The 12,761-nt window shown below is 35.5% G+C and overlaps 1 protein-coding gene across 1 annotated transcript in view; it reads right to left on the bottom strand.

Moving 5' to 3' along the window:
* Positions 1 to 12,761, bottom strand: part of LOC149779899 (ribonuclease 3-like) — a 100,862-nt gene that overhangs the window by 35,544 nt on the left and 52,557 nt on the right. The window contains exons 15-17 of the mRNA XM_089936586.1: positions 12,249 to 12,370; positions 10,517 to 10,645; positions 2,037 to 2,115 (exon numbers count right to left, since the gene is read on the bottom strand). Of these exons, the coding sequence (XP_089792712.1) occupies positions 2,037 to 2,115; positions 10,517 to 10,645; positions 12,249 to 12,370 (330 nt within the window). The remainder of the gene's footprint in view (positions 1 to 2,036; positions 2,116 to 10,516; positions 10,646 to 12,248; positions 12,371 to 12,761) is intronic.

Here is a 12,761-nt window from a genome sequence, read left to right as displayed (position 1 = left end):
ACAGAGCGGGTAAAACAAGATAGTGATGATGGCCTTCAACAGAGCTGGTAAACAAGACAGTGATAATGGCCTTCAACAAAGCTGGTAAACAAGATAGTGATCATGGCCATCAACAGAGCTGGTATTTTTTTTTAGTGATGATGGCCTTCAACAAAGCTGGTAAACAGGATAATGATAATGGCCTTCAACAGAGCTGGTAAAACAAGATAGTGATGACGGCCTTCAACAGAGCTGGTAAACAAGACAGTGATAATGGCCTTCAACAGAGCTGGTAAACAAGATAGTAATGATGGGCTTCAACAGAGCTGGTAAAACAAGATAGTAATGATGGCCTTCAACACAGCTGGTAAAACAAGATAGTGATGATGGCCTTCAACAGAGCTGGTAAACAAGATAGTAATGATGGGCTTCAACAGAGCTGGTAAAACAAGATAGTAATGATGGCCTTCAACACAGCTGGTAAAACAAGATAGTGATGATGGCCTTCAACAGAGCTGGTAAACAAGACAGTGATAATGGCCTTCAACAAAGCTGGTAAACAAGATAGTGATCATGGCCATCAACAGAGCTGGTATTTTTTTTAGTGATGATGGCCTTCAACAAAGCTGGTAAAACAAGATAGTGATGATGGCCTTCAACAGAGCTGGTAAAACAAGATAGTGATGATGGCCTTCAACAGAGCTGGTAAACAAGACAGTGATAATGGCTTTCAACAAAGCTGGTAAACAAGATAGTAATGATGGGCTTCAACAGAGCTGGTAAAACAAGATAGTGATGATGGCCTTCAACAGAGCTGGTAAAACAAGATAGTGATAATGGCCTTCAACAAAGCTGGTAAACAAGATAGTAATGATGGGCTTCAACAGAGCTGGTAAACAAGATAGTGATAATGGCCTTCAACAGAGCTGGTAAAACAAGATAGTGATAATGGCCTTCAACAGAGCTGGTAAAACAAGATAGTGATGATGGCCTTCAACAGAGCTGGTAATTTTTTTTTGTGATAATGGCCTTCAACAGAGCTGGTAAAAGAAGATAGTGATAATGGCCTTCAACAGAGCTAGTAAACAAAATTTGATAGCAAGGCTTCAACAGAGCTGGTAAACAAGATATGGATGATGGACTTCAACAAAGCTGGTAAAAATAGATATTTGTGATATCAAGGCTTCAACAGAGCTTTTAAGACTAGGTATTACTGATTGCAAGGCTTCATCAGTGCTGGTAAAACAAGGTATTAATGGAAGTAATACCTACATTAAAGTTTTGAAATCCCATATACCAAATATTATATACTCCACATTCTTACACATTTTCGAAAATTTGCCAGAGAAGCTGTTAACAAAAAGATTTTCTGTGTGTCTTAAAAGTACAAAATGTGCACAATGTCAAAATAAAATAAAAATGTCTGAATTGTGAAAATGAATTCTTAACAGTCCCTAATTTATGTGTGGGTTTATCTACAGTAAGCTGGTGTTTCATCCAGGAATAATAATGTCCGAGTCACTTAATGCTCCCCACCTCCAATCAAGACACAGTTGGCACTTACTAGGAACCAAACAATGACTCATTCTTAAGAAAATGCCTGTCTTCTTTTTGAGTCTCACTTTTATTTAGGGTATACAGAAAGGAAAGGAAAATAACATTAACACTGAGCTTAACCCAGGGTGTGGACAGACACATACTAAAGTGATCACTGTGCTGATTTTCACTCAACGCAGGTTTTTTGATAACATCGCTTCCATTATAGTTATACAATAGAAAAATCCCTAAAATGCTAAGAAAAAACATTTTTATATGTGAGACATCATGATGTGCAGTAGCAAAACATTTATTCAAACTAAACACATTAATTTAGTTGAGATATGCAGACATCTGGATATCTGAATGTTACTGACCTTGGTGTGATGCAAGTTGGAGGTCACAGGTTCAATTTGGGTATTCTGATATTTTATTTTTAGGCAATCAGAGTTCTACTGAAAATGTCCATTGCAGACACTTACATTTTTACATAACTAAAACAATGCTATAAGTGAACCTACCTGACAGATATCAGACCTAATGCCAGTTCTCAAGAAATTCTCACTGCTGATCTCCACAGTTACCTCCCTTTTCATATTCCTGCAAGATAAAATGAAATAATTATCTGGCTTCCTATATTCTTCTACCAATTACTGAACTTTCACACTTTCAGTATTTCTGTTTGATAAAATAGCTGCCTCCCTTTCATGTTAGAGCAAAACTGATGACTACTTTTTTCTTACTATCTTCCTGTGGCAAGAATTGGAATTATTAAATCCACTTTATGTTTTTGAATACCAATCAAATGAATTATTTAAGTTAATGTGCAACAAAAAACTTAATTCAGGCAGTTATTTCACAATCAGAATTTAAACAAAATATACGAACTAGGTGTACAAGTGGATCTGAGAAAACTCACTTCACTGTTGTAAACCTAATGTCAGAGGTAGACCCAGTTTACCAATCCTTGTCAGTAGGTTGCCTTTCTGTTGAAATTTCATGCAATGCAGTTGAATGAATTTGTTATGAAAACACATGCTACAGGGGTTCTCTATTGTTTGTATCTTTACCCATATCTGATGTCAAATCAGTGTCAACTGTATACTATTTGTATCTTCACCCAAATCTGATGTCAAACCAGTATATCGTATCCAATATTGACAGGAATTTCTTATATCCTTACCCAGATCAGATTTCAAATCAGTATCAATTGAGCACTGTTTGTTTCTTTACCAGTATCTAATGTCAAATTAGTATCATCTGAATTTACTGTATCTTTACCCATATCTGATGTCAAATCAGTATCATGTGTCCATTGTTTGTATCTTTACCCATTTCTGATGTCAAACCGATATCATGTGTCTAATATTGACAGGAAATTATTGTATCTTTTCCCACACCTGATGTCAAACCAGTATCATGTGTCTAATATTGACAGGAATTTATTGCATCTTTTTCCATATCTGATGTCAAACCAGTATCGTGTGTCTAATACTGACAGGAATTTATTTTATATTTTCCCATATCTGATGTCAAACCAGTATTATGTGTCTATTATTGACAGGAAGGAATTTATTGTATCAATACCCAAATATGATGTCAAATCAGTATCAACTGTCCACTGTTTTGTATCCTTACCATATCTGATGTCAAATCAGTATCAATTGTCTACTGTTGGTATCCTTACCATATCTGATGTCAAATCAGTATCAATTGTCCACTGTTGGTTTCCTTACCACATCTAATGTCAAATCAGTATCAATTGTCCACTGTTTGTATCCTTACCCATTTCTGATGTCAAATCAATATCAATTGTCTACTGTTGGTATCCTTACCCATATCTGATGTCAAATCAGTATCAACTGTCCACTGTTGGTATCCTTACCATATCTGATGTCAAATCAGAATCAATTGTCTACTGTTGGTATCCTTACCCATATGTGACATCAAATCAGTATCAATTGTCTACTGTTGGTATCCTTACCATATCTGATGTCAAATCAGTATCAATTGTCCACTGTTGGTATCCTTACCATATCTGATGTCAAATCAGTATCAACTGTCCACTGTTGGTATCCTTACCATATATGATGTCAAATCAGTATCAATTGTCTACTGTTGGTATCCTTACCATATCTGATGTCAAATCAGTATCAATTGTCTACTGTTGGTATCCTTACCATATCTGATGTCAGTATCAATTGTCCAGTACTTGAAGGCCTTTATGCCAGGATGTTCAGCTTGTTGTGGATAAAGTTGTTTAAATGTTTCTCAACTTTGATTAATGACTGTCATGCTGGATCAGTATTATTTGTAAGAATATGAAAGACCTTATAACTAAGATGTTTTCTATTGAATTTGGTCAAACTGAGTTGAGCTGTTTTTTTGAGAAGTTGTTCATAGATTTATCTATTGTCAGTCTTATCTGATGCTGGATCAAACATCAACTGTACAAAGTTGAAAGGTCTTTATCCCAGAGTGAGTTCTGTCAAATTTGAATGATTTTTGTTTAGTGATTTTTGAAAAGTTGTTTAAAGTTTCTTCCAATTTTAGTAATGGCAGCCATATTTAATAGCAGATAAGCATCACTGTATAAATTATAATGCCCTTCATACCACCAAGGTTTCTACCAAATTTGGTAAAATTCTGTTCAGCAGTTTTTAAGAAAAGGGTTGCTTCATAGTTTTTTCTTTCTTTTTAGCTATGATGTCCTAATTTGAAAACAGATTGTCATCATCTGCTTAAACTTGAAATCCCTTCATGTCAGGATACACACTGATAATTTTGGTTGGAATGGGTCTAGTCGCTTTTGAGAAGAAGTTTAAAACAGAAGATTTTCATGGACAATGGAAAACACGTGACAGGAGGTGGACTACATGGACAATGTATGACAGAGTGGACAAAACATGGCAGAAGGTGGACTACATGGTCATTGATCAACACGTGACAGGAGGTGGACTACATCGACAATGGACAATGTATGACAGGGTGGACACAACATGGCAGAAGGTGGACTACATGGTCATTTATCAACCCAAGACAGAGGTGTGACTACATTGATACAGACCCATACCATAAGCTCAATAGGCCTTACAGCAAGGTGTGCTAAAAATAAAAGCAAATAAGGATACATCTATACAATTAATTCAATATAACGAAAGCAAAGTAGATACAAAGGAGACAAAATACATACAAGTATTCCATACTGCATGGGACTATATATGTCCTGAATGATGTATTCCAAGAAAGGAAAATTGGCTAAACTTATTTAACGAGTTAGCATTGCCAGTTCTTGAATTAAGTTACAAGAAGATCATGCCTTTTTTAAATAAAAAAATGAAATATAAGCATTGCCTAAATCATAGGCTAACAGAAAGGTGCTAAAAGCAATGTCTAATTCACCTGCTGTCATTAAGGTGTCAATAGCAATGTCTAATTCACTTCCTGTCATTAAGGTGTTAGGAGCAATGCCTAATTCACATGATGTCATCAAGGTGTTAAGAGTAATGTCTAAGTCACTTATTGTCATTAAGGTGTTAAGAACAAAGTCTAATTCACATGATGTCATTAAGGTATTAAGAGCAATGTCTAATTCACTTCCTGTCATTAAGGTGTTATGAACAACGTCTAATTCTCATGCTGTCATTAAGGTGTTAAGAGTAATGTCTAATTCACTTCCTTTCATTAATGTGTTAAGAGCAATGTCTAATTCACTTGCTGTCATTAAGGTGTTAAGAACAATGTATAATTCACACGCTGTCAGTAAGGTGTTAAGAGTAATGTCTAATTCACTTGCTGTCATTAAGGTGTTAAAAACAATGTTTAATTTGCATGATGTCATTAGGTGTTAAGAGCAATGTCTAATTCACTTCCTGTCATTAAGGTGTTAAGATCAATGTCCAATTCACTTGGTGTCATTAAGGTGTTAAGAACAATGTATAATTCACATGCTGTCATTAAGGTGTTAAGAACAATGTCTAATTCACTTCCTGTCATTAAGATGTTAAGAACAATGTATAATTCACATGCTGTCATTAAGGTGTTAAGAGCCATGTCTAATTCACTTGCTGTCATTAAGGTTTTAAAAGCAATGTCTAATTCACCTGCTGTCGTTAAGGTGTTAAGAAGTAACGTCTAATTCACTTCCTGTCATTAAGATGTTAAGAGCAATGTCTAATTCACTTGCTGTCATTAAGGTGTTAAGAGCAATGTCTAATTCACATGCTGTCTTTAAGGTGTTAAGAGCAATGTCTAATTCACTTCCTGTCATTAAGGTGTTAAGAACAATGTCTAATTCACTTGCTGTCATTAAGGAGTTAAGAGCAATGTCTATTTCACTTCCTGTCATTAAGGTGTTAAGAGCAATGTCTAATTCATTTCCTGTCATTAAGGTGTTAAAAGCAATGTCTAATTCACTTGCTGTCATTAAGGTGTTAAGAGCAATGTCTAATTCACTTGCTGTCATTAAGGTGTTAAGAGCGGAGTCTCATTCACCTGCTGTCATTAAGGTGTTAAGAAGCAACGTCTAATTCACTTCCTTTCATTATGGTGTTAAGAGCAATGTCTAATTCACATGATGTGATTAAGGTGTTAAGAGTAATGTCTAATTCACTTGTTGTCCTTAAGGTGTTAAGAGAAATGTATAATTAACTTGCTGTCATTTTAAGGTGTTAAGAAAATTGTTTAAATAAAAAGCTAACAAAGAGACATGTTAAGAGCAATGTCTAATTCACTTGCTGTCAATGTAATGTATTAAGAAATTTTTCTAAATTACAAGCTAACAAAAAGGTGTGTTATGAGCAATGTCTAATTCACATGCTGTCATTAATGTGTTAAGAGCAATGTCTAATTCACATTAAGGTGTTATGAGCAATGTCAAATTCACATGTTGTCATTAAGGTGAAAACACTGCAGAATTAATTCACAAGATAACAAAATGCTGTGTTAAAAGCATTGTCTAATTTGCAAGATAACAAGAGAATTTATTGATAGAGTGAAGATACACTTTGAAAACTTATGAATTGGTATTTAAGCTGCATTGCCTTGCAAAAAAATGAAAACTTACATATTGGTATTTAAGCTGCATTGCCTTGCAAAAAAATGAAAGCTGAGGTAGAGGCATGTTATTTTGTAACTTTCCAAACAGTGGTGAAAATATTTTGAACAAGGGTACACCATAGTCAACAAGAGTACACCAGAGTCAACAAGAGTACAGTTAATGGCACATAATATGGACACTCTATATTGGCACTTTCAAGGTCTAATGGAAATTACTGACCATTTGTGATCAAAAGGTCTCAATAATTTTGGTCAAGGTATGTGGTCTTGAACTAAACTTACTGTGCAAAAACCATTATTTTCAAATTAGACTTACCATGAACATGACCTCTGACCTTCAGAACCCTATACTACTAGGATTCTTTTATACCCAAAGCACATACCTGTAAAAAGTTTTGCTCAATATATGTGGTCTAGAGCTAAGTTATGATGAAAAAAATCTTTCATTTGGTAATCTTCATCTTTGGTCTTTTAATCTAAAATGAACAATCTGGTTTCTTACCAAAAGTGAAAGTAATCCAGAAACTTCTGTGAAGATTACTGAAGATACAAAGTCCAAAACTGAAATTTTTGTCCACAAACCATTTTTCATTTTACAGACACAGAGACCTTTTGACCCCAAAAACAACAGCTTAAGTGTTACTCTGTGTGCAAGCCATCCACAAAATTGAGTTCAGGTCGATGATGTAGAACAAACATTTTGTGCAGAATGCATTATTTGTTATTTAAGCAACAGTGACCTAGACCTTCAACTTCAAAAGTGATAGGCATTTCCTGACCCAAATTGCAATCAAACCACAATAACCATTTTCTTTCTCAGTCACAGCGGGACTGATCTTTGACCTTTTCACTCCAAAACTGACAGGTTTCTTTCTTACCTCAGGTGCAAGCAAACTTTGATATTTGGCATCATTAGTGAAGAACCTGAATTTCTATGCAGAAACCATTTCTTCTTTTCAACTGCTGAGTGCTAACACTTCTGATATTTGAGTGGTAAGATTTTCAAATTAGCTAACGTGACAGCCATATTTTATATAAGATCTGCACCAGTTACATTTAGGGCAAACCAGACACCATTAGAAGACTTTTGGTGAAAACACCATGATGACATTACCATCTATTCAGTAAAACTAGTGATAAGGTTTTCAATATGTTCAATGTGGTAGCCATATTGGACATCAGATTGGCACCATTTTCATTCAGGACCAACCAGATATAAAAATTAATCTTCTGGTGACAGGTCATGTCAATATGTCTCCGATGTAGAACTAAGGTCTGTGTGTGGAAACCATTTTTTCTTCTTTCAGGCACAGTGACTTTAACCTTTGATCTTTATACCTCAAAGTGCAAGCCATTTGCAAATCTTGGTAATAGTAGATGGTCGAGACCTCAAGTTATTATGTAGAAACAAAATACGGTACAGATAAATAAATGTACAGACATGTATCAATGGACAGAGAGATGCACAGACAACATCATGCCATAATATGCTCCAGGTGCATTAAGCCAGACATATTATAAAATTAGGGCCAGTCTGAGTTGGAACCTAAAACATTGGGCATTAAAAGGAAATATGAGTGGGGACTGAAAACATTGGGCATTTAAAGGGAATCTGAGTGGGGACTGAAAACATTGGGCATTTAAAGGGAATCTGAGTGTGGACTGAAAACACTGGCCATTTAAAGGGAATCTGAGTAGGGACTGAAAACATTCCACATTTAAAGGGAATCTGAGTAGGGACTGAAAACATTGGGCATTTAAAGGGAATCTGAGTTGGGACCTAAAATATTGGGCACTAAAAGGAAATCTGAGTTGGGACCTAAAATATTGGGCACTAAAAGGAAATCTGAGTTGGGACCTAAAATATTGGGCATTAAAAGGAAATATGAGTGGGGACTGAAAACATTGGGCATTTAAAGGGAATCTGAGTAGGGACTGAAAACATTCCACATTTAAAGGGAATCTGAGTGGGGACTGAAAACACTGGGCATTAAAAGGGAATCTGAGTGGGGAATGTAAACATTGGGCATTAAAAGGGAATCTGAATGGTGACCTAAAATATTGGCATTAAAATAGAATCTGAGTGGGGACATAAAACATTGGCATTACAAGGGAATCTGAAAGGGGACCTAAAACACTAAGCATTAAAAGGAAATCTGAGTGGGGACCTAAAACGTTGGGTATTTTAATATGGTGCATGTTTCACAGTTAGTTGTTCATCATACACTGGTGATCAAGTCAACATGGCACATGCAACTTCACATGGCCGACACAATATTAACTCTACATGCACAAGTGTAGAGAGTACATACTTTCTCCATCCAATGGTCTCAATAAGACAATCCGTGTCTGACCTAAAGCCTAGTCTATCTAAAAAGGTGTTGGAGATCCAATCATAATCAAGACATTCATTCGACCAGAGTGCATGCTTATAATTTATGAAAAGCGAGCATCATAATCAATTCCCCCACATCACTGAATGTAAATATTACTTTTAAATCCAAACACAAAAGGTTTCATAAAAAGGAAAGCCAATGTGGATTATATGGATGGATTTTGGTGGACAGATCATTGTTTTGCATTCTCAGACCTGCCAACCCTGACGAGACCGTCTCAGTAGGGCAGTTAAATTTTTTCCATAAGTTTAACCAGGTTTCAATAAGGTGTAACGTATTTAAAAGTTCAGTATTTGAAATATGCAGCGACAGAAAACATCAACTCAACTGAAAAGTTTTGTAAAGTACATGTAGACCTTATTTACTAATATTACATTTGCACAAACTTCAATTCCAAACCCTATGCAGCTCAATGGCTTGTTGCTATCTCCTAACTTGATGTAATTCTTGGAATTTTTTCCATTTCACATGATGACAGCAATTATATCTCCTGCCACAGGACACTCTTAAATTGGCATGTGATTTCCAATAAACATAATTGTCTCCCTTTCTGTTTATATGCACAGGGATCCGAATATTCCTTTTTATTCTCCATGTTGATTATTAACACTTTTTAAGAGGCTTAATTTTCCTTTCATCAAGGTGGCAGTGCACAGTTTTGTAAATTGGCCCCTGGTAAATTTCTTAACTTAAGGATATGGTGTGATTTTTTTAAACTATTATTCTGTAATAATTAAAGACATGGGTATATTTGTGAATTTGGTCTTTCTGGCTTGTGTTGTTCTTGAAATTGATGTTAGACATGTACACCTCATGTAGTCACTGCACAGTATGTAGCCAGTGAAATACCAAAAATCAGCTAGGAAGCAGAGCAAGCCACTTATAGCAATAGACACGCTGGTTCAAAACATATAGAATATCTCAAAAACTGCCCGGATGGCATTTATTTTATATCATATCAAGCTATTAAGTACACAATGTTTTTCAAAATAATCACTTAGGGAAAGAGCTTGTATTTGCACTGTGAGCATCACATGTTCTCAAAAATGCCCTTCAGTGATGACAAATGCATGTAAAAATTTGGGGGTGGGGTGCTTCAACTTTTTATTCTATGAATTTCCACTGATTTTTCAAGTGAAGTGAATGATATATGTTTTGCTTATTATACCTATCCCAAAATATGGACCTTTCTGACCTCTCTCATGTATTTTATTTTTGTATGAATTTTTATATCAGACAGGTGTACACAATGTTAAATTTGTCCATAAAAACTGTCCCTTGCACCCCAAACATGCACTGCTTTCTGGACACCATTTAAAAATAAAACTATAATCAGCTGTTTGATCATGCAGACACTTCACATGAAAAATATGTGCAGTTTAAAGTGTCTGAGGTACGACTGTAAAGTAAGTCTAGGTCCATGACTGATTACACTAATTCCAAATTAGCAAAATACATCTCTATTACTCAGACATGCAATCATCCTTAATACAAAAAAAGTTAGTTAAAAGTGAATGAATTAAGGAACTATACAAAATTCCACCCACCCCTTCATCCTTAGTCTGGCACATTCATCCCCCTTCTCCTTCAGTTTCTGTTTATCCTGCATACTGATCCGTGGCCGACTGTTTAAGAGGTGCCTGAACTTGTTGTACTCACGCCACTTCTTCTTGTACCTTAACAGGAGAAAAATTAGCTTAAATTATTTTTTAAAACTCAGTAGCACTTTAAACCCATCTGTCTTTCTATTTGTCTTATCCTACATACTAATCCAGCTGTACACAAAGCATCAGAACTTTTTGTTCTCTTGTAACTATATCTACATGTACCACACTTGAACTGTGCAAACATCGGAGCTGAAATTAAGGAAAACTCAAAACACTGGAAAGATAAAGTAACATTCCCTTTATATATCACTTCCTTGACAACTTGTGCGCAATGGGGTCCAAAACATCAAACACAGCATAAATTATGTAGGCCAAAACTTATGGATAACAGCTGGTTTAAACATATTTATTTAAAAAATACAATAGACAGTATGTAAAACAACACATCAAGCGATACAGAGTGTGAAGGAAAAAGCTTGAGCTTATTTTGAGTTCTCTCATTTGTAAAACTAATATTGACTTAGATAATCTGTCTGACATGAGGGATGAAAGAAGAAAAAAACCCAGATAAATATAACAATTATGACTAGCTAATGAAATATTAAAAAGAAAATTGTGCATATGATATAGTTGTTTTTGGTTTTGGTTTGGGTTTAACACTATTTTCAGCACATGATAAGCTATACAAGGCAGCCAGTATGAATGATGGAGGAAGAATCCAGGAAAACCCTGGTAGGAACCACTGACCCATGGGAAGCTACTGGCAAGCTTCCTCACATTAAATCCTCAATCTGCTGGTTGATGCCAAGGGCAAAGTGCCATTAAATCCTCAATCTGCTGATTGATGTCAAGGGCAAAGTTTCATTAAATCCTCAATCTGCTGGTTGATGCCAAGGGCAAAGTGCCATTAAATCCTCAATCTGCTGATTGATGCCAAGGGCAAGGTGTCATTACAAGTTCTCATCATATGTAAAATTTAAGTCAGGTTGAGCTGCTAAGTGAGCAGAATTATATCATAACTGTTATATGTTATCCTTTGGTTACCAAAATGTACTTGATGCCCTTGTAAGTAGACATTGTAAGCTATAAATCAACTTTATTATCATTTCTGCTTACCATCCAGTACAACAGACCATCTGGTCCTGAAAATCTGTTCTGCTTACAATCCAGCAAAACAGATCATCTGGTCACATGACTCTCTTCTGCTTACTTCAGGTAAAACAGATCATCTGACCCTAAGAATCTATTCTGCTTAACATTGAGCAAAACAGATCATCTGGTCCTGGAAATCTGTTATGTTTACCATCAAGTAAAACATATAATTTGGTCCTGGGAATCTGTTTTGTTTACCATCAAGTAAACTGGATCATCTGGTCCTGGAAATCTGTTACGTTTTCTATCAAGTAAAACATATAATTTGGTCCTGGGAATTTGTTATGTTTTGTCCTGGAAATCTGTTATGTCTACCATCAAGTAAACCAGATCATTTGGCACAGAAAATCTGTTCTGCTTACCATCCAGCAAAACAGATCATTTGGTCCCGAGATTTAAAAAAATCTCACTTAAACTCCAATTCAATTCAAAAGGCTAATGTTTGATTGATCAGTGACTGTGACAGAGCCTGAAATAAATGCACAAATTAAACAGGCTAAAAATACTACAGATGACTTACTCTTGGTCTCCAGCATAGCTGAGCTGAGCTGGCTTCAGGCCATGGTGTATGATCAGTGGGTACTTGTTGTCCCCCTCCACTTCATTCCGATCCAGTTGGTCTATTCTCAGTGAACAGGGCTTCTGTACAGAATAAATGAACATCTTTGAAGGCATTCTAATTACAGAAAAACCCATACAAAACTTGAGTACTTAAAAAAATGAATAAATTTTTCATTGTCTGAATTTACATAAGCTGCTTCTTTTGAATAATGTTGGTATTTGAATTTTCTTAATTTATCATGACTGAGTAGAACCAAATTTTCTTAAAAAATGAGTCAAAGATATAATTGTTTCTACCATGTTATGGACTGACCTTATGAGAAAGATTTAAAACATGTTGATTGTGTACATCTTTATTGTATTCTAAATGGATAAATAATCTCACTTACTGAATTTTGAGTTTTCTTGACTCAGGACTAGCTAGGTGTTTCCTATGTTTACATCTCAAGTTGGTAATTCAAAACCGGGCCAC

This window comes from Sinohyriopsis cumingii, chromosome 16 (assembly GCF_028554795.1).
Source record: "Sinohyriopsis cumingii isolate HCF-2022 chromosome 16, ASM2855479v2, whole genome shotgun sequence".
NCBI classification, from domain to species: Eukaryota; Metazoa; Mollusca; class Bivalvia; order Unionida; family Unionidae; genus Sinohyriopsis; species Sinohyriopsis cumingii.
This window is presented reverse-complemented; position numbering and strand designations above follow the sequence as displayed.